This window comes from Pelecanus crispus, chromosome 4, assembly GCF_030463565.1.
Source record: "Pelecanus crispus isolate bPelCri1 chromosome 4, bPelCri1.pri, whole genome shotgun sequence".
Lineage (NCBI taxonomy): Eukaryota > Metazoa > Chordata > Aves > Pelecaniformes > Pelecanidae > Pelecanus > Pelecanus crispus.
The window spans coordinates 2,304,074-2,325,516 of NC_134646.1; the positions used below are offsets into that span (position 1 = coordinate 2,304,074).

At 49.9% G+C, this 21,443-nt stretch overlaps 1 protein-coding gene across 1 annotated transcript; it reads left to right on the forward strand.

The window, feature by feature from the left end:
• Positions 1 to 1,279: 1,279 nt before the first annotated feature.
• On the forward strand, positions 1,280 to 9,548 carry GRSF1 (G-rich RNA sequence binding factor 1). Its single transcript, XM_075709385.1, has 10 exons — positions 1,280 to 1,454; positions 1,939 to 1,951; positions 1,999 to 2,129; positions 3,027 to 3,182; positions 3,525 to 3,665; positions 5,077 to 5,206; positions 7,713 to 7,873; positions 8,021 to 8,142; positions 9,119 to 9,254; positions 9,487 to 9,548. The coding sequence occupies exons 1-10, from the start codon at positions 1,280 to 1,282 to the stop codon at positions 9,546 to 9,548; spliced, it is 1,227 nt and encodes a 408-aa protein (XP_075565500.1).
• Positions 9,549 to 21,443: the final 11,895 nt, after the last annotated feature.

Below are 21,443 nucleotides of genomic sequence, written 5' to 3' on the forward strand. Positions count from 1 at the left end.
CCCGGATCTGAGCCTCTGCAGTCTCCTTTGGCTTCCGCCACTGCTGGGGCTTTTTTTTTTTTTTTCGCTTGTTTTTTTCCTCTTCCTGCTCATTTTGCTTCATCCTAAAAATTTTTCTTCAGGGTTCAGCATGACCTACCTTCCCTGTGTTAGAAGCAGCCAGTGCTGGCTCTTTCCCCCTTATCCTTCAGACAGATGCAGCAATAACAGCAGCACTGTTTTTCCAGATCACGTGAAAGTTCCATGTTCCTCACAAACAGGTTCAGCCAGTACTGCTTCTAATATGTAAAACTATCAGGCTTGATGGGAGCAAGGGGGAAAAACTCAGCTCTCTTTACAGAGGTCTACAGTAAAGGGGTGCGAAAGGTTGTCGTGCTTAAATCTGACTTAACGCTTTACATTGCAAATATACAATGTGGGGTTTTTTTCTTTCCTGTTTTCATAGAATCATAGAATGGTTTGGGTTGGGAGGGACCTTTAAAGATCACCTCGTTCCAACGCCACTGCCACGGGCAGGGACGTCTTCCACTAGACCAGGTTGCTCAAAGCCTCATCCAACCTTGGCCTTGAACGCCTCCAGGGATGGGGCATCTACGGCTTCTCTGGGCAACATGGCCCAGTGCCTCACCACCCTCATCATAAAAAAAAAAAAATTCTTCATTATGTTTTGATTAAAAAAAAAAATATATAAAAATGTGAGTGGTGACAGAAACTCCAAATGAGTATAAGCCAGTCATGACTTGTGAATCCCTGAACCTGACTAAAAAAATTTATGTTTTGATTAAAAAAAAAAAAAAAAAAAAAGTAAGAATGCGAATGGTGACAGAAACTCCAAATGAGCATAAGCCAGTCATGACTTGCGAATCGCTGAACCACGCTTCGGTGCTGAGCGCTGCCCCGGCTCCGCCATTTCCTCCACCACCCCCTTCCCGCAGAGCCCCGCCGCCCTCTGCTCCGCACGACGGGAGCCGAGCCCAGCCCGCTGCTCTCCCCGCCGCCTCCCCCGGCCCTGGGGCCAGCCTTCCGCCGCCTCCTCTCCCGCCTAGAGCTGCCGGAGCCGGCAAGCAGCCGCCGCGGCCTGGACAGAGCGGTGAGTAGCGGCCGGCTGCGCGGAGGCCGCCCGCCGGGCCCCGACCCCCAGAGCGGGCCCCGAGAAGCGGAGCGGGGCCCGCAGCAGCCGCTGCCCGGGGAGGAGACCCCCCCCGCTCCGCCCGGCACCGCCGGCGCCTCCTGGGAAGGGAAAGGGGAGGCGGAGCCCCCGAGCCCCCGCCCGTCGCCCATGGCCGTCGCCGCAGCTCGCCGCGGCCTGGCCGCCCTGCTGCTCGGCCGCCCGCCGCTGCCCCGCCTGCGCCCGCCGCCCGCCCGCAGCCTGCCCCCCGCCCTCGGGCCGGCCGCGCCGCGGGCTGCCGCTCCGCTCCGCGCTGCCCTCCGCACCTACAGCCAGGTAGGGGCCGGCGGGGCCGCGGCCTGAAATGGCGGCGGCACGATGCCGGGGGAGGCGGAGGGGACCCCGCAGCGCTGGGAGGGAGGGGGGGCGCGACCGCGGCCTGCGCCGGTGCCCGGCACGGCCCCGCCGCCTCGGGGGCTGCCCCCGCCGCCTCGCTGCGCCCGTCGGCGGGGCCGGGGTGGGTGCGAGAGGGGCGGCAGGGCCCCGGCAGCGGCGGGCGGCCGCGCCATGTGCACCGGCTCACTCGCCCGTGCTCCTCCCCGTCCTTCCCCCCGCAGAGCCCGGTTACCGCGCCCCTACCTAAAGCGCCGAACGTAGCGGGGTACCCCCCCCCCAACGGCCTACCGCGCCCCTACCTAAAGCGCCGAACGTAGCGGGGTACCAACCGCTGAGAGCTGCACCCTTCCACCTTTTAATTTGGGCTTTTGGGTTTCCCTTTCTTTTTGGTGACAGGGTTCAGTGCGCCTCCCAGGAAGGTCCCCTCCTCGGAGCCCCAGCCCCCGAGTCACCCACCCCCCCGGCCCACCCCCCCCCCCCCCCCCCCCCCCCAGGGGGACACGACCCTCCCTCTCGGAGCAGCAAGCAGAGTCACCCAAGGCAGAAAATGACAACGTCTTTCTCGTCAGGGCGCAAGGATTCCCCTTCTCCTGCACCGAAGAGGACGTGCTTACCTTTTTTGATAGTATGGGAGATCATTTGCCTGCATAACTGTTCACTCTTGTGTTATTGAACCCACCAGTTAACAGAAAGAAAATGTGAAGGTCATTAACCGGAGAAAGATGAGTTTTGATATTGCTGCAGAATTATTCACGATTTACACATATAAAACAAATAACCAACTTCCAAACTGCTGGAAAGTAACTAGAAACTCACCCTTATAGCATTTCATATTTAATTGGGCAAGTCTCTCCCTTCGTAGTTGGTATCTCCACAGTAAAGGCAATCCAATTCAAGAGTGGTTCCTTTAAAGACCATTATGGTTGGCTTTTTCCCCAACTCCACTCTTTTAAACAAACTGGAGTGGTTTTTACTTAGTAGTTTTAAGTTCAGCATTGCTTTCTGATCCTAGTTAATAGGCTTGTGCATACCTCTGCAGGGCTGGTCCCTCCGTACTGTAATATTATGATGCACCCTTCCAGAGTAGACTCAATGGTCACATCCAAGTTTTTAAAACGGTTTAATAACCTGCTGGACTAAATCAAGGCAGTTTGAAGTCCTAGGGGAAAGGAACACAGAGCAGGCAGAGTATAGCTGTAGAGAGTGAAAAACTGTAGTATTTGTTCTTGATTTCAAGTAACTCAGAAACAATTAAGTTTACCAACAATATGAGAAAATATATTGTCCGCTTAGACAGCTGTGGAAGCTAATGGATGTCAGATCAGTTTCTTACCTGTGACAAGCATTGTGTGTTAGAGTTAAGGTCAGAAGTAGGAGTTTCCTATCCTGTGTCTCGACAGTATTTTACCCCGCTAAGGGGGACAGCTCTACGCAGAATATTCAGTTTTCATCTGCAATCGAAAGAACCCCATGTTTGATGCAGTTGCGTATGTTTCTGTATCGTGTGTTCCTTGATTTCTAGGCTGTAGAATTCGAAACGGTGAGAACGGCATACACTTCCTCTTAAACAGGGATGGCAGACGCAGGGGGGATGCCTTGATCGAACTGGAGTCGAAAGCGGATGTCCAGAGAGCCTTGGAAAAGCACCTGAGGTACATGGGCCCACGCTACGTGAAAGGTGGGTTTGAAACTGCGGAAGTTACATTGGAAGAAAACGCCCGATAAAGTGATAAGAACTGCTTGAATAATAAAACGGGCTGGTGTGGAGGGGTGCAGGCTGCGGAACAGAGTGGCAAATTAGCCAACAAGGCGCCGTTAAGCCAAAACTTCCTAGGCTGGACAGGAAAAGCCAAGTGGCTTGTGTAGTGAGGGGCAGCATTGCAGGACCATAGAGTATGGGGTGCGGGAGGAAACATGACGTTTTGCCGGGGCGGGAAGGAAAAGCAGCCTTGAAGAATGTCTGCAGAGTGCCACCTTCCGAGTACCGGGAAAACATGTTTTGTGCCTGTATTCCTTGCAGTTTTTGAAGTACACGATAGCGATGTGGAAGGCTTACTACAAAGTCTGCGGAATGAGTCACATGCCATAAATGATGGAGTTGTACTACTCAGAGGCCTTCCATTCAGCTCCACCGAGGAGGATATTGCAGATTTTTTCTCAGGTAACTCAGCCTAGTCTGCACTTTTTGGTTATGAGGCGTTTACTGCTCCAAGTCGATGCTTTGATAGGCTGTTGTTCCTCTAAGTGAGAAAAGCAAAAGCACACACAGCCTTGAACACCTTAAATAGTGTAAGGAATCGGTGTCCCCTTGCAGCTAGAAGTAACTAAAGCTTTCTGAACAAGCATTCTTTTGGGGGGCCAGGGGAAGGCAAGAGAGGAACCTTGATCCTATTATCTGCAATTGGATTGCTACCAGTGCATAGTTTGGCAAATTTAAGACAGGCAAAAATGCCTGTATAATAGTTACAGTACAAGTGAATGCACTGTGGGTTTTCACAGCTGTATGATCATGGCAGTTAGATCACGTATGCCACTTAAAACTGTTAACGGCATTTTTTTTTTTTTTTTATTACTGGCTTGTTCATGGCTGTGAAAGTCACCTGCATCATTTCTCAGCTGAGCAAGTACTGCACAGTGTGTGCGCGCACGCTCGTGTTCCACGCTCGGTGCTAGAGCAGTCCAGGCGGTTGCTGCCTGCATTTGTTGGGAGAGAAGCCTTTCCAGGTTTTGCAAAATAAATTGACATTTCCTTAGGGCAAGTTTAAGTTGTAGACTAAACCAAAACCAGTTCTTCCCCCCAACTTATTCCACTCGAGGTAGGCATGCACACACAGTCCTATAGCACTAAGGCTCATAATAACCACCACCATGCTGAAAACAAAGGTTGCCAAGAGTAAATTTTTCTATTGATAACCAGTAGTTCAATAAGTTTGAAGGCATCTAGCAGCAGAGTTACCACAATGAGGTGACTAGGGCAGCATTGTGGAGCAAGTATTTCCTTTTCTTCAAGAGCTTGGGGAGACCCTTTGAGAAAATAACAACATGCAAAGAGGTACACAGAAGCATTCCCGGGGGAAAAAAAATAAGTGTAGTAGCCTAGCGCAGTGTGCACTCTGTATCATGTCAGATACAGCTATTTACTGGATTACAGGCTCCCCAAGAGCATATTATACAGCACAAAAGTGGAAGTTCAGTGAATTGGACCTGGGTTTTAAAGAGATAGGAAAAAATTGCCATAATATTAAGAGAAAGTTTCGAGAACATTTGTGCTCTGTACCTCCTTGTTGTCTAGAACTTGGATTCACTTGTTACTTTCATAGTTATTTGAAGACTCAAGGCGATTCATTATTGGCAATTAAGCCTTCTCTGAAAACTAACTTAAAGCAAATAAATTGGACTTAAAAGAAAAAGATTAAAAAAGGTATGTAAGCCAGCATGAGCAGTTGTTAACGAACTATTTAACTGCCTGATTTGCTTGCAAAAACCAGAAAAGTAAGGGGAGAAATGTCTGTTTGAGCTGTGGCACAGGTTCCTGACAACGTAAATGTCATCTTCTCCTCACCCTTCCATAGGTTTGAAAATAACTGACATAGCTTTCGTTTACCGGGGAGAAAGAAGAACAGGAGAAGCTTTTGTGCAGTTTGCAGCTCCCGACATGGCAGCTAAAGCCCTCTTACGACACAGGGAATATATGGGAAGTAGGTAGGTGCTTCACTGGGGGTCACGAGGGTAGAAAAACGTGGTATGAAGCGTGCTGTGTGGCTTACAGCTTGCTTCTTGCCAGGTGAAACAGCTCATCTTAGGCTGTCCCATATTCACATTATTATTATTAAGGAAGCTTCTGCCTTTATTATGGTTAAAACCTAGAACTCAAGACTTTAGACTCAAATGTCAGTAGAAATCCTAGCTAAACCTTTCTCATAATGGTGTCAGACTGTTACTGTGTGGTTTAAAAGTTTCTCTTTTTTAATAGCACCCTCTGAAATACTTTGTGCAACCCAAGCTTTACCTACTCTGGTGAGGTTTGTTTTTTTTTTTTTTAGAACTTTGACAAAATTAGAAGAAGATGAAGCTTTTTGCAGGCTTCCATGCACTACAGAGGCACCTTCAGTGCTTGTAGCTAGGGGGAAATTTGGGGCCTCTCAGAAGAAAGTCTCAGTTCTTCTTAAGCATGCGTGAAGGCAGGCTCATCCCAACCAAAATGGGGTGACCGCGTTCAGAGGGGGGAACGCCAGACAGACACCACCTGCCCAGTCACAAGCACACAGGGATCCCACGCCTCCTACAGATATTTGCCCCTGCCAAATTTCCATCGTGTCCCCAGGGGTTTTCCACAGTTTTGGCAACCCTCACCCTTCCCTCCAGCCCAGTACCAGGCACAGTCCGCGTCTCCGCTTGGAGAGTACATTGTGCTAAGCACAGCTTACCACTCGCTTCTGGCTCGAATCCGTTCCTGACGTTGACTGCTGGCCGATACCATACAATCATCTACCTCTGTGGTGACCACATCAGCTGGGCGGTTCTCCTTCCTCACCAATCTACATTTAACCTTTTTCTTCCAGAGCACCGAGCCCTGTGCCCCATACTTCTCTCACAAGAGCCTCTTAAGCAGAAGCATGTACTGCTTTTTCCCAGAATCCTGAGCTGCACTCAGGAAAAAAAAAACCCCTAAGAATGCTTTTAACCTTTCTGATTGTTCTTAAATAACCCACTAAGTTCTCCTTCTGAATACCAGACAGCAAAAGACCTTTCCCACCCTTACCACTTCTCTTACACTCTACATAGCACCTACTTCCTTTCTTCTATTTCCTTATTCCTTGTTTCCAGTCTGCATTCTTTTGTGTTTGTCCCCCCACCCATATTAAAAGAAAATGGCTGCTCTGTAGCTGTGCCCAATAATTGAATTAACTGACACACATCCCTACCCTCCAATAAAGATCAATTAATTTGCAAGCTGCCATTAATTTTTTCTTCCTCACGCCTGAACAAGAGCTGCTCTGACTCACCTACCCGAGCTCATATACCCCTGTTTCTGTATAATTAGCCAAGAAACCGAGTGGTTTCCAAAATGGCTGTCAACTTGGCGCTCGTTCGTTCTTCCTGGGCTATCAATTTTATCTGGAAATGGCCTTCAGCTGTGCCCAGAATGGCGCGTGGGTTCCTGGGGGCTGAGCTGTAGGCTCTGGCAGCCTGTACGGGGGGGTTACTTCCCGTACTGTAGCCGCTCTTTAGGGAGGGAGGAAAGCCTCCTCACTTGGCGGTCCACATTCTCCTCTTCCTCACATTATTCCATCAGTGCTGTGGAAACCGCCTAATTTAGCACTGCTAGTTAAATTTGTGCGAGGCCCAGCTGGTACTGTTGGCAGCTTTCTGAAGGATTAGGACAGGCAGTGCCGAATTAAGGGGTTGTGGGGTGGGTAGATAGAAATATAACGCATTATAAAGTTACGCATTGACTAAACCTGCAAATAAGGCTTTGTTGGGTGTTCTTTTTGTTCCCTTTCTGTGGTGTAGGTGGGCTCTTGCTAGAGCCCCTTAATGTTGCATTACATATTGGTGTATTAGCCCCATGACTTTCTCCCCCCTCCCCATTTTCGCCCATCAATTTCACAGCAATATGTAAAAGCTTATGGCTCCGCTGAAGTATTTTGTATGATCCTGTGCATCTTCTCTGCCTGCCTGTTTCAGTAACCTGGTTTGGGTTTGGCTGGTTTTTTAATCTGGGGTTTGCAGAGATGGGAATAGTGCAGTTTGCACTGAGGGGAAAACAGCCTCGCATACAGGGCTGTTCAAAAGGGATGCATGCTGCTGAAAGAAATAGAAAACATTTTTTTTCCGCGGAAATAGATCTGTATTTTTGCAACAAAACAGATTTTTTTTGCTTGTAAGTACTGATATTGCTCCTACAAGAACTTTGTATAAGGCTGTAAATGAAAGAGTTAGCCCAGCCCAAGCCGGTAATCTGTCTCTCAGCATGTGGGTTTGTACGGCAGAGGGGCTGTCACTGCAAGTTGAAAAGGGCTTTCAGAAACATAACTCTGCATTTGAAATTAATTAATTCTGCAAAACCGTTGCTTGCCGTACCATGGCTCTCACACCTAGTACGTGAGCAGAGCTGAGACAGGAGAATGGCCTGAAGGTACTTTCTCAAAACAGTCCTTCGCGGAGGCACGAGGTGTGCCACGTAATCTTTTCCTTTGAATTCCAGATACATAGAAGTGTACGTAAGTAGAAAGCATCAGATGCAAAGGCACGTGCCTTACGACAAGCAGCTGGCGACCTACCACAAAGCGAGACGAGAATACGAATCTGTTTCTGAAGCAAGGGGCTTGAGCAACACGGGAGGCTCCGATGCTGAAACAGAAAATAGTGAGTCCCTCCGTCGGGTGTGTTCTTGGAGGCCTCTTCCTTTCACCCCCTTTGTCTGCTCTGAGCACGGCCCTGCGCATCTACAGCTTTCACAAGAGGGAGGTGATAATTGCAAGCGCTAATTATGTTTCTTTCTCTGTTCCACAGAATTGTGCAGGGAAGGAGCCGAAAGCTCTGGGCATGTAGAATCTGGGAACATCTCGTCACCACTGCACTTTGTCCACATGAGGGGTTTTCCCACCCAAGCTAGCGCCCAAGACATAATAAATGTGAGTAACGGTAAAAGTATGAATAAAATTCCGTCGTCATTATCAGTGCTAGCCCTTGATTAATTGTTACAGATGAAGTGCCCTCCAATTTTTGATTTATCTGTGTCAGTCCTCAGTGCCACGTGGCTTCAGGCTGAATGCATTTGCAGCCTTGAGCTTGCTGAGGGTTACGGGCTCCCTGGGGCAGCTGCGGCCTCAGTAGCGATACGCTCACCTCCATAAATAGAATAGAATAGAATCGTTTAGGTTGGAAAAGACCTTTAAGATCATCCAGTCCAACCATTAACCTAACACTACCAAGTCCATGCTAACCCAATCAAGGGTAGACCAGACTAAACCATGGCCCCAAGTGCCACCTCTGCCCGTTTTTTGAACCCCTCCAGGGATGGGGACTCCCCCACCTCTCTGGGCAGCCTGTTCCAATGCTTGACCACCCTTTCCGTAAATAAATTTTTCCTAATTTCCAACCTAAACCTCCCCTGGCGCAGCTTATATAAGCTTAAATAAGAATGGGCAAAAGCTTGCTGGGCTGCCTTAATATCCACCCCTTAGACTTGAGTAGCCATTTATATAAAATCTTAGCTAGATTTCAGAGTAGCTGATTGTACAAAAACGAATTTCAGAACCTTTTTAGTATCAATTTTCCTGTATTTTAATAGTGTACAGCGTCACAGAGTGAATGTAGCTGCACTTAATGACTGGCATGTACAGAACATTTGTGCTGCGAGAGGATTTTTGTTCAGAATTCCTCTGCCAGGAGCTTACAGAGGGTGGGAGGCTGTGCACGGTGGGGTGGGGACTTGGGTGTGCCTCAGCTTCCCCCAGATGGGAAAGGGGCCTTTTGCTGCTCCCGAGCGCAGACTCCCCCAGAGCTGGACAGGCTTCATGAGTGAAAACATCAAGTTTCTTGATAACAGGGCGCGTTACACTTCTGTTTCTTTCTCACCAAACTCTCTTTTGTTTTCCTCTTTTTCAGTTTTTTGCTCCACTGAAGCCCACAAGGATCATGGTAGAATACAACGCCCACGGCGATGCCACAGGAGAAGCGGACGTGCATTTCGAGAGCCGCGAGGACGCAGTCGCTGCAATGGCTAAGGAGGGGTCACAGCTGCGTAAGTAAAGGGAGGGGGGTTTACAACCCCGAGACTCAGGTCCTCGGGTAGTTTGGCACGGCTTGGCAAGCTACTACTAACACCTTGTGCAAAAGGATCATCTTAAATGTAAATTCCCAAATTACCCTATAATGGGATGTTGGCTTTGCGAAAGGAAAAAAAAGGAAGAAAAAGAAAATGTCACACATACAAGTCAGTCACCACAGCCTGTCTCTCTGAAATTGTTCCCCAGAGTGCAGTGCCGTTGAATTATTCCTGAACGGACACCCAAAGGCAAAAGAAAACTGCCAGTGACAGCGGCGCACTCTCAGAGTTGGTAAGTGCAGCCTTCTCTGTTGTTGCTGGCCCGTTTTTAGCAGCGTGTGCCTGAGGCTTGCTATTTCTGATGCTCTGGACTGCAGCTAGCTTAAAGGCTAAAATTGAGAGGGGCTGAAGGGGATCATCACAGCTAATCTGAGGGCAGGCAGCGAGCCTGCACCCTCTGGCCTGCGAATCCAGCGTCCATGGGCTGAAAGTCCTGTGGCGAAGGGGCCGCAGCTCCTTGCTGAGGCTACAGCCAGCGCTAGCCCTGCTCCGCAGCCGCTTGCCCTTTCGCAGCTGAGCCCTGCTGGAGTGCACAAGAGATAATTTTTTTTTTGTTGGTTTGGTGGTTTTTTTTTTTCCCTCCTCCCCTCAAAACTCTGCTAGTGTGAGTGATTAAAGGTTCTGAGAGGGCTGTATTCATTCCCTGGCATGAAAGAGGAAAGGTGGCTAGATGTTTTCCACAGATGTGGCTTAACAGTAACTTGTCTTCTGGCGGGGGGAATATTACTTACTTATTATTACTTAACATTACAATTACCGCCAGTGGACTTTGACAAAGTAACATGCCACAGGTGATTTTTTTTTTTTTTTTTTCTTTTTTAATCCATCTGCTGTTCCAAAAGCAGGCCAGTAGCCTAGGTAAGTGTGGTAGTCAGCCTGTTGTCAAAGCAAACAGGTTGTAATGTTTTTCACGACGCTAACCTTGGGCAGGGGGGTGTCCTGTAGCAGGACACTTTTTGCCTTTTTATGTTTTTTGGTTGTTGTTGCACAGAAACTGCGTATCTCTCCTTGCCATTTACAACAGAAAAAAAATTGCAGGCGGTGTTGGGTGTGAGCACGAGGGGGGGTGGCCCTCCTGCCAAGGCGGGCACGCTGCGGGGGGCAGTTCTTGCTGCTGAAACATCACCAGGTCACAGCTGTGACTGAAAGCAGCAGGCAGCCCTCCCTGCTGCCAGAGCAGGGTTTCCCAGGGCTACAAGCGTGAGGCAGAACGTTTGTACCAGGAAGGACATTTCCATGAATTCCCTTCTGGAAGTGGGGGGTGACAGGCGCCGCTCCCCAAGGTCCCGGCCCCCGCAGCAGCAGCAGGGAGGGCAGGCACCCCCCAGCCCTGCATTTCTAATCCAGGCCAGGGCTGAGCTCTCGGGGCAGATTCCAGACGCGCGCCGAAGCGTGCCCTGCATCCCACGCAGCCTCCCGGCCGCCTTGGCGCAGCAACAGCCGGAACGGTTTCTGGCTCCTGCGCTGGGGCTCGGCCCCGGCAGAATTAAACACCCCCCGCCCCCCGCCCGCAAACGCCTCGCCTGTCGGAGCCGTTTGTGTCACCTTACCTTTCTTGGCGAGATGCTTTAGGATTGCCAAATTCTGCTACTCTAAGTATTGGAGACAATAATTCGGAATAAAATGCAGTGGTGCATTTGAAAAAAGGAAAGCGATAAGCTGCGGTAAGGTAGTGATTTTTTTTCTTTTTCCTCTTCCTTTCTTTTTAGGCCAAAGCGAACACATTCCGTGGGTACGAGCGTAAAGATGGAGTACGAGTGTCGCTGCTCAGTAACAAGAATAAACTGTATAAAATTTAGTTTAGCCTTGTGTAAAAGCATGTAATAAATTGTGTTGCCATACTGTGGAAACATTGTCTCTTGCAAAAGCAGCTGTACGGGAGGAATGGCAAATGCTGCATGACGGAGCAGTTCTACCCTCCCGCTGCATAACGGTGCACAAAGCATTAATAGACCACCCGTATTCCCAATTTACCAAACCAGAGCCGTTTAAGCTCCTCACATGCAGAGGTCAGCGGGCACGCTGCGTAGTACAGCCACTACCTCATCCCTCCTCTCGAGCTGCATAAGCATCTGTCAGTGGTGCCCAGTTTTGACATTTTTCATACGTGTAGCCAAAGCAGAATGGGATCGAAAGACCAACTCGGGACACGGGATACAGGTGATCAAGTTTTTATTACCGTGTGGAAAAAAATTAACATCAGAAAAAGTGCCCCCTGCTCCCCCCCGAGCCGAATGTCCAGGTGTCAGCCCACGCTCCAGCGTGACAAGCGGTACCTGAGCAAACGCGCCTTCAGCATCCGCAGCATCCCGAAGCCTAACGTCCAGTCCTTGCAGGCAGGGACGGTCACCGGGAAGCGACGCCAGGAGACGCCAGGAAAGAGGCAAGCGCTGACACAGGCAGCTGGCAGCGAGCGCAGTCTCGCTCTGACCTTTCCAAATGCCAGTTCCCATTACAGCCGCCAAAGCTGTACGCTGACGGGTTTTGGGCCGCCTCCCTGCTCCGTCCTGGGGACCTCGCGTCGCTCCAGAGGACCCGCTCGAGGGCTGGCCTGCTTTTCACACGAACAACACTCACAGCCTTCACTTGGAGCAAGCGGAGCGGCAGGCGCTCCTGCTGGCACAGTCGGAAGCTGGGTACAGGTCACAAATCGGCTGTCGCTTGGGAGCTGCAAAATGCTGGACACACCAGCATGAAAATTACTGACAGTAAGGGGCCGCTTTCCAGTTTAATCCGCTTAACATGGAAATTGCTTGGGGCTCGCTTTCTCCTGGGGGATGAGCCACGCTGGGTTTGGGTGCAGCAATCTGCAATCTCGTAAATGCGTACAGCATGTACACGAAACTAGTAACACTAAATTCCTTATCTCCTCCATTCATCCCTGGTGTCGCGCCCCCGCAAAGCAGCGTGCCCGCACCTGAATTCTAGGCTTTTCGTATTTTAACCCTGTTTACAACTACAAACCTACTTTAAGGGACAGCAGCAAGGAAACCTATCTGGTAACTACCATGAGGGGGGAAAAAAAAAAACAGAGCAGAAAAAGAAAAACTTAAAGTTGCTCCCCTGTGAAGTGCTCTGGCTCCGAAGGGCACTGAGAGCAGCTGGAGAACTTGGGTGGCTGAACACGCCGAGGCCTGGAGGGAACTAAAGAGAGTAATTCCTGCTACAGACTAGCACCAACCACGTCAATAACCTCAGCTCTGACACGCTTTTTAGCGCCGTTCCAGCCAGTCTAACGAACAGAAAAATCCCCACTGAGGAATTAAACACTAACCCCTAGTAAAATTTGTACAAAACCAAATGTTTCTGTCACATATAAATACATCAGCTTTCTATGGACTACAGAACATTCTGCGGTCTTAGCAGGCTTCCAGTATAAAACAGACCAGACAGAACTGTGACATGCTGCGGGCTTCCGGAGGAAGCCACCACCGCTTTTTGGAGCAACGCAAAATTCCTTGAGGTACCGGCAACAAAGAAGGCTGTAGCATGAACTGTGAAACCTCTTTAAACTGTGTTTCAATCTCTAGAGTAAGTGAAAAGCATTCCCATTTCATTTCACCTTCATTTTGATCTAAAAAAAAAAAAAACCAAACCAAAACCAATCAAACCCTGCAATGCCAGGTTTGTGACACTGATTTTTTTTTGTGTGCACAAGGGGGAGCGGCGATCGAAGCGGCCCTAAACCACCTGTGTCACGATGAGGATTTGATATCTAAGTACCGGGGAGTGCAATTCCTCCCGTTACCGAGATAGGAAGTACGGTTACACCCTTAGCGCCGACCACCATTTTGTAGTCACAAAGTCACAGTGAGGGTCTCCGAGGGGACCGTGGGAGATGCCCGAGGGCACCTCCGTGCCAGATCAGTGCAGGTCGTCAGTCCTCGCATGGGGCGCGCCTCAAAAGCGCCCACCCCACCCCCCCCCCCCCACCCCCCAAAATGCAGAAGGAGAACTTCCACAGCTTGGGTTGGGTTTTCGATACCGATTTGCATAGCAAGCCCAGGGCCAGAGGGCTGAGCCACCGAAGCGAAGCCAGAACGCGTTTATTGGCGCCGTCCCTGGCCGCCCTACAGCCGGCACCGACGCAGCACGGTTGAGGCAGTCAAAGGCAACTGGGAAGAGGGAAATGAGATTTCAAGTGCAGCCAGACAGGAGGATTACAAATGCTCCCGTTTTGCTTCCAGCGAGCCTTTGCTTCGCAGCAGCATGCTGTCACGCCACACGCCTGAGGACGAGACCGTTCCCGACTTGCACACGCAGACACACACGCGCACGCACACGCGGAGCTCTTTTTTTGGGCGAGGGCTCCCTGTTCTCACTGCGCCCTGAGGCTGCGTGGGCGCACCTGGGGACAACTTTACGCGACATTCCCAAAGCAGTTCTCCCCAGCACAAGCTCAGTTCTGAGCCCAGGCAGGTTGTTGTACAGGGGAAGGCTCAGACTGTTGTTTCAGTCACGACAGACTGTAACCACCACGAAGCTGCTTCCCCTCCGGCTTCCAAAGAACACAGGCAAGCGTCGTCTCTTCACATTCCCCCTGCACAACTCCAGAAACCATCCATCGGCCACAACCAATTTTTGGTCACCTCTCTTGGCCACCCGTTCCCTACAAGGGACTGGTGGAATACTGCTGGATGAGCTGCTCGTGACAGGGGTTGCAGACGCGCTCGGGGTTGATGCTAGACGGGAGGGGCAGCTCGTGCGCCGAACAGGCTTCACAGAAGATGCCGCCACAGTTCTTGCAGATGTTCTGGAATGCAGGAAGAGGACAGAAAAATTAAGGAGATGCTCAAGTTACAAGCAACACAAAGCAACTTAGGTTTTCTCTATCATTCTGTCAACCCAAATCCTCCAGTGGGCTAGAGAAAGACGCTCCAAAACTCTGCTCTTGTGCCCTCTGAAGACCAAAAGTTTGCTCCTGTGCTCAGGACCCGTTTCTAGCAAAGCTCCTTAGGTCAAATGAGAGCAGGTGAAGGCTTGCAGTGAAGCAGGTTAGAGTCACCCATAAGGAACCATTCAAGTTTCAGTTCGGTTGGTCTACTTGAGCATTTTGTCACGAGAGGTGCACGTGTATATTTTACAGCCATATAAATACACTGGAACAACAAGTCTTGCCCGAGATAAGTATTTCAATGTGCACATGCATTTGGAAATGTATCAAAGCCGGATATAAAGCTGTGGCATTTGCTTTGAACTCACGTGTTTTCTCAAAATAAACACAGGAGAACGGGAAAGACGAGAAATCCTACACGGAGTACCCACGCGTGCAACAGGAGAGGTTCATGGGGGGTTGCGGGGGGCAGTCGGGGCCCCCCTCCCTGCCTGTTCTAAGCGTCACGGTTCTGCGGCGCTGGGGAGCAGAGCGCTGGCTTCTGACCACGTCGAGGAACGCCGCCTTCGCAGGCGCCGCGGAGCGGGCTGGCTCGGGAGCAGCTCTTTACTCCGGCAAAATCACCGATTGCCAGGCCCGGCCGTGTGCCAGGCGGCACTGCGAGCACAGCCGCAGCTGGGAGCCCCTGCCCGGAAAAGCAGCAGCTCATCACCCGTCCCTTGGCCCGACGCGGCCTCTCCACCTCAGCCTGAAAGCCTCCTGGCCAGGTAACCTCACTGTGCTCCCCAGTCGCCCCCCCAAAATTTCCCAAGACCCATCTGGAACCAAGATACAGAGCCGGCATCCCCGGCGCTGCCCGACAGGACTCCTCCCTCCATGCCCAGCTCCGCAACCGCCTTCTGGCTCAGGTTTTGCGGATCAGCTAGGGGAAAGCATCCCCAACCCAACGTCGCCGTCCAGCACCCCCCTGAAGTACTTGCACCAGCGTGACCAGGACGCCTGCTGCACCGACAGCAGCCTTATCAGCGCCTCGACTTGTTTCCTTGCAAACTGCTCCGGCTCCTCGGCATCAGTGCAAGAAAATATCCGGATGAAGGCAGCCCTCCCACTGAACACCCTTTTGGGTGACTCTTGTAATCCCTCTGGATTCAGACTGTAAAGAAGTCAGGAAAGGAAGAAGGGCTTCGCCACAAAAAAAGAATAAAAAGAAGAGAAAGAGGCAAGGTGGCTTAAGTGGAAAAATAACAAAGAAGCGTTAACACCTCCTATTCTCACTTCTGATTGATCCCAAAAAACCCCCACTTAGCTAAAAAGGGGAGAAGCTGCTAAGGGGAAGGAAAAGCAAGGCCACTGAACACAGAGCAGAGTGGGGAACCCTCAAGCCACCGCTGTTTAACAAGTTTAAGGGTAAAGCAGACTTCAGGAAAGGGCTCATTTCTTTGTCCCACGTCAGCAGTAGGAACTCTGTGCTATCTGAAAATGAAAATCAGAGGAAACGCACATTCAGCAGGTGACGGAGATGACGATACAAGTCCTCGGCGTTACCTTTTTTTTGTTTCGGCTGCTTTCTTGCTGGCAGAGCTGGCAGATCTCGGCGTTTCCAGGTCCTGACAGCTGTTCCTAAAGCCCAAGCAAAAACCAGAACGTTCTGCTTTACACGGCACCTGTGTTACAGCTCTGCGGCTGACCCGCACCTTACAACGGGGAGGAAGATTTCACGCGCTGGTGTTTTTCACCCCTCTCTATTCACGGCGCACCGCGCAGCCCCACGGGCCCTCCGTGCATTTGCAGTTGCCCGGGGCGGACGGGCAAGCACAGCACGGCTGCGTGAACCGAGGACCACGCAGCTCGACTTTCAGGCTGAGATCCAGGCTGCCGGCCCAGCAACAAGGCGGGAACTAAACGTCTTGTTCACTGTGAAAAAGAGCTGTCTGGTGCAGAAATTCCCCGTAGACAGGAGACAAGGCGGGTGTTGCAGCATCCCACTGACAGCTAGCAGCCTAGCCGTGCTTTGCCAGGCAGCCGGGGGAGAAAGAATGGATTCCGGTCGATTTGCCATAGGTGGAAAAACCAAACCAAGCCAACTGACCAAAACACCCCTTCCCTCTAGCCTACAGCGCAACTGGCAAAGCCCTAGCCTGGACCAAGGAGGCTAAACACCGCCACTCGCACAAACGCTAAATTATATTACGCTTTCGTTGTTCTTCGTAGACACACCAGCCCAAGGAAAGGCATGGAGCAAAGGAATAATGAAAGGGGTTAATATTAATTTGAAAAACAACGTGGTTGTGCTGAGGAGGCAAAATGAACTCACGTAGGTGCAGCGCTGCCAACTAAAAGCCTTTCTAATGAGATAAGCAGCACTTTTCCACGAGGGAATGATTGCTGCTACGGACTCAACAGACAAATCCTCACCAAGGCAAAACCTGAAGGACAAACTTCAGGGTATTTGGGCAGGGAAAATGCTGCAGCGACCCAGGAGCTCCCTCAGGACCCCTTGCCCTTCAGTATTTCAATGCAAGGAAAAGAATCACCAACCTGCTCTTCCTGTGTGCCGCTCGGTAACCTGCAAGAGAAGAACATCGTCACTTGGAGCTGACACTTCAGTCACCGCTACACTTAAGAAAAACATCTGGGCTATCAGAGAATTCCCTCATCCTGTTTTTAAGATCCTACCCGGACAGATTTTGGGGTTTGTTTCTTCAAAACCCCGCTGCCAAGTCTGCTTGCGTGAGGGATGAGGCATTCAAAAGCTTCGTCAAACAGCGAAGCGAAGAGGCAGCGCGTGACTGCTGCCATTTGGACACGCAGCACCACAAAGGGGAAGAGCGGGAGAAAAACGTGCAAAACGCCTTCAGAAGAGCGGAGGAAAGGGAGCACGAACATAGAGAAGACCGCTTAGATGGCACAAACACGGTTTAAAACTGGCTTTAAACGTATTACTGCGAAACGTTTGATCCCCTGCGTCTGCGAACAGGCAGCAATGATGTGTTTTGAGGCCTCCCGGATCCATCGGCAGCCTGACGCTCACACTGCCCGAACACTCAAGGTGAAACGGGGGTAAAAAGCATCCAGGGCCTGGAAGGTTTTTAGTATCTGGTAAAGCAGATTTGAATTGAGCTCATGCTATTTTTAAGACAATACTTTTCAGATTAACTTTATAATTGGCATTCAGCGCACTGTGTCAAGAGCACCGCGTTTTTTCACTGACATTCAGAGTTCTTCAAATAGGCTGTGACCATCTCTGAGCAAAGTCCTCGTTACAGAGCTGTTCCTGGTGGCTTTTAAAACGTCTTTTCACATTTAAAACCAAATCTGAAACTTGGCTTTCAAATACTAAACAAATTCTGCAACAAGAATCGTCTCCTCCGTAATACTGAGTTTAGCAACGTGCTACCTGAACTACATTTTTATACAACCCTCTCCTTGAAATATTATTTCAAGTTCCCTTTCTCCAGCAGCTTCTATTCTTCTCTAGAAGCCACTGGTTATCAGCTCCAAACGCCATCGATCCACCAACCCTTCTCCTTTCCCTCACCAAAGATACCTTCTTTGGACTCGGAGTACCAAAGGTCCAGGTCTCTGCAGCATTTGGCTTATGAAGGTTCATTAAGAAAAATCAGTAAACAGCAGATTTATACAGAAACACATTCAAAGGTAAATTGGGAGAGAGAGCTTTGCGGATCCAGAAATGCTGATGGCCAGTAGTAGAACCTCCTTCTTCCCTTTGAGAGCTATGAAACAGAAGTGAAGAGACCTCAACAAAGGGCGTAAGGTTGAAAAACCTGTTTTAGAAAGCGAAGTTGCGCTACTCCAATCAGTACAGAAATTAGGGAAGGCAGGACTTAGAAAAGGAGAAGGCAAAAATGAGATTTCTTTGCTTCCATACTTGTGTGGCAGGACGCTGTTCTCCTCTCTTAGCGACTGCTTCAGTTTAGCGTTTTCTTCCTGGATTTTGAGCTTCCCATCCTGCCAAAAGGAAACATTTACCCATCAGTCGAACTATAGGAAGACTCCGGTTTCACCCCCGCCACCCCGCAAAGGGCGACTTCACGTTGCTATTTCGGGAACACTGCTCTGCCCCTCCTTGGCACAGCGGTGTATTTGGACACGTGAAAGCATACAAACACCAACCCACCCCAGGAGCAGCTCTGCGTGCTTTCCTTTTGCTGTGAACAACAAAGTCGACTTGACATTTTAGAGATGGGCACTTAAACATATCCAGTGACCTCCTTTTCAGCAGGAAGTACAGGAAACTTCACAGTCACCATTTTTCATTTTAACAGCAGAGGTTGAAAAGGTAGACGGGCTGGAAAAGGCTTTTTAAAGACTGATCAGCGAGACAAATCCTCTCAGCCAGGAAAGGAAACAAATCCCCCCCTCCTCCCCAGCTAAGACCTGGGTCACAGCCCGAGCCAGGTATCTACGTACCACCACGCCGAAACACGACCGTCAAAAACCAGCCGCCCGCCTGCGCGGCAAACGCTGGCAGAATCACCCACGCATGCTTTGCTCCCAAGCTGGGACTACAGCCTCAGTGGAGCTCTTCAGTTCCTGCCAGCGCAAACCTCCACCGGAGCGAGCACCGCCTCCAAGTTTTGCGGCAGAAGAGAACCCCGCTCTGAAATCCCTCTTTTTGTGTGTTGGCCCCTTCGTTCCTAGTGGGAACGCCCCACTCGCGCTACAGCGCTCGCCTAGCGAGCGAAGGAGGATAACCCCACGCAGTAACCCGCTCCCAAACCCAGTGACAGGCTGTCAGCTAAGCAGCAAAAAAAGCAGCTATTCTGCCTTCCAGAGAGCTAACCGGCTTTTGCTTTAGAGATCAGGCTACCCAGGTTTGGGTTTGGGGCTTTCTTATTTGCATTTTTACTGGCCAAGCGCATGGCACTTAGCTCCCGATTCCCTCTACTGAATTGTAGCTGTTCTGCTACAGCAAACATGACTTTTCGATAAATGACTCATGATGTGGAAATAGCTTCACTGAAATTATGTGTAATATTGGTTAAAAAAAGAGAAAAACCCCTGAATCGTTCAAGCAGCCCGGGGAGCCCAGTGAAGGCAACTCTCCAGTGCAGCAGCACACACAAGAATTGCTGAAACAACCCCTATTGCTTCACAGTTCTCATAGCTACAAGTTTTGTTCTCCAAAACAACTCCTTTACTTCCAATTCCCAGCGAAAGAGCCTGTTTCATTTCACAGAAAAAGCTGCAGAGCCTATTTTTTACTTTCAAAGGCAAATTTGCTGCTAAAAAGAGAGGTTCACTTGGGGACTATGAGGTTTACTCTTGAGATGAACGCTGCGCTTTGTTTTAAAACCTACCGAATTCACTAATGCGCAGCACTGTAAGAACACTGGAAGTGATTTGTGATGCCCTCAAGAGAGAATTTTCTTTTCCAGGGTTTGCTATTTACCTCTTTCGGGAGAATTTTCCTTATTACGATGCAAAAAATGAAAACGAGCAAGTGTGCTTTTCCTAAGATATAACATGTATCACATCTCTCCTGCTGTAATACACTTGGTTTTATTAAACCAGTGAAGGAAAAGCACAAGCGCTGTGAAGATTTTGTCAGGTGCCCAGCTTGGAAGAGGAAACCAGTGTTGTGCAATGAAGTGTAATGCTTGCAATGTTTTTGTGAGGCTCAACTCAATAAACTGCCTATTTAGCGCGTGTAAAAAATGTTCCAAAGCTCATTTTGTTGTGGCGCATTACCAGTATGTATTTAACGCCTAGTAAAGCTGCGGAAAAGCAAACGAGCAAAATGAAAGTACACGTCAAACACAAGCCAAGAAGAATAAAAGTTGTATTACCTGTCTCATCCAATTCTTTGCGCCTTTTTTGTTTTCTTGGCTGTGTAGGTGACTGCGCGACCATCTGTCTCTTTCCCGCCTCAGCTCTAGTTCAAGGTGGTTCCTAGAACATCGGGGCGGAATTGTGAATACAGGCTCTGGCTTTGTAACACTCAACATCGAGAGCTAATGAACTGGTTAGCCCGCTCTTCATGCTAAAGCAATCAAACCCCAACTCAAGAGCTGAAAACTGCCTCTTTGAATAAAAAAAAAAAAGTTGTCTCGCAGCGTGTTAAGCCATATGTCAGGATGGAAAATCTAAACGTTCCTCATCTAATTCTAGCACAGTTTTGTGGGAAATAAGCCTCTTGATTAAGTCTGCAAGTCCTTAAAAACCACTTTGTTTTTCACCTAGCACAGAACTGTTGATCAGCGCCCTGTTCAAAAAGACGTTCTTCAGCACATCAGCTGCTGCGGGACAGGCTCTGAAACCAAAGCCAACATCCTTGACCATTCCTCAAAGCCATCCACGCGGGACGGATGGACTGCTCCTCCCCGAGAGCCGCGGCAATTCTTCTGACGCCTCACCTGAACGCGGGCCGTGGGCCTCGCGGAGCAACCGAGGGCTCCTCGGCAGGAGCGCTCTGCAGCCTGCTCTGCGACCGGCGCTGGCCGAGCAACGGGGTACGAGCAGGTCAGAACCTGGGCTTGAAGAGGAGAGGCGAGCCCAGCGGGCCGAAAACGGGGTGCGTGTGCTGTTTTATGGACCGCAGTCCACTCCCTGGTCTAGCCTAACCTGTGACGAAGGGACGGCGCGTGCTCCTTCAAGACTGCTCAGCAGCTCTAAACCTAGCTGTGGAGCGCAGAGCCTTTACTCGGGGCCACCAGAAAGCTCGACGCCTGCAGCCTGCCCGCGGACAACAGCGACAAAGCTCTCGGAGCACACGGGCCATCGGGGTCTGAAGCGCCAGAAACCCCATTTTCTGAAATCATTACAAGTAGAAATACGGTAGGTGCCGTAGGGAACGACCCCTGCGCCGAAGTCAAAGCCTAGAAACTGAGTATCTGCTGGTAAAAGCAGTGGCAAGACTCAAACTACAGAATGTTCAGAATCCTCGTTGCTATTAAAACCTACATTATCCACTATTACCCTCGTTAGCCTCCATATGGCTCCAACAGTTTTTTAAGTAACTCGCTATGACTACAGCGTCATTAATTACATAGCCTAACCGAAGTGACTAAAGCAGGTGGAGACTTAGATCCAGAAATGAATCCTCTCCCGTGATGACATTTAAAAGCAAACCGAGGGAATTTTTGTTTATAACTTGATTTAAAAACGCCACCACAAACATAAAAAGCCCGGTTTCCCCTTAAAGGAATATAATTCAAGCAAGCCTACCCACCAGCCACTGCAGCACCCTCCAGTAACTCGCTGCTTCCGAAACTCAGTTAAATCAAGCAGTACAGCCTCTCGGTAAAGGA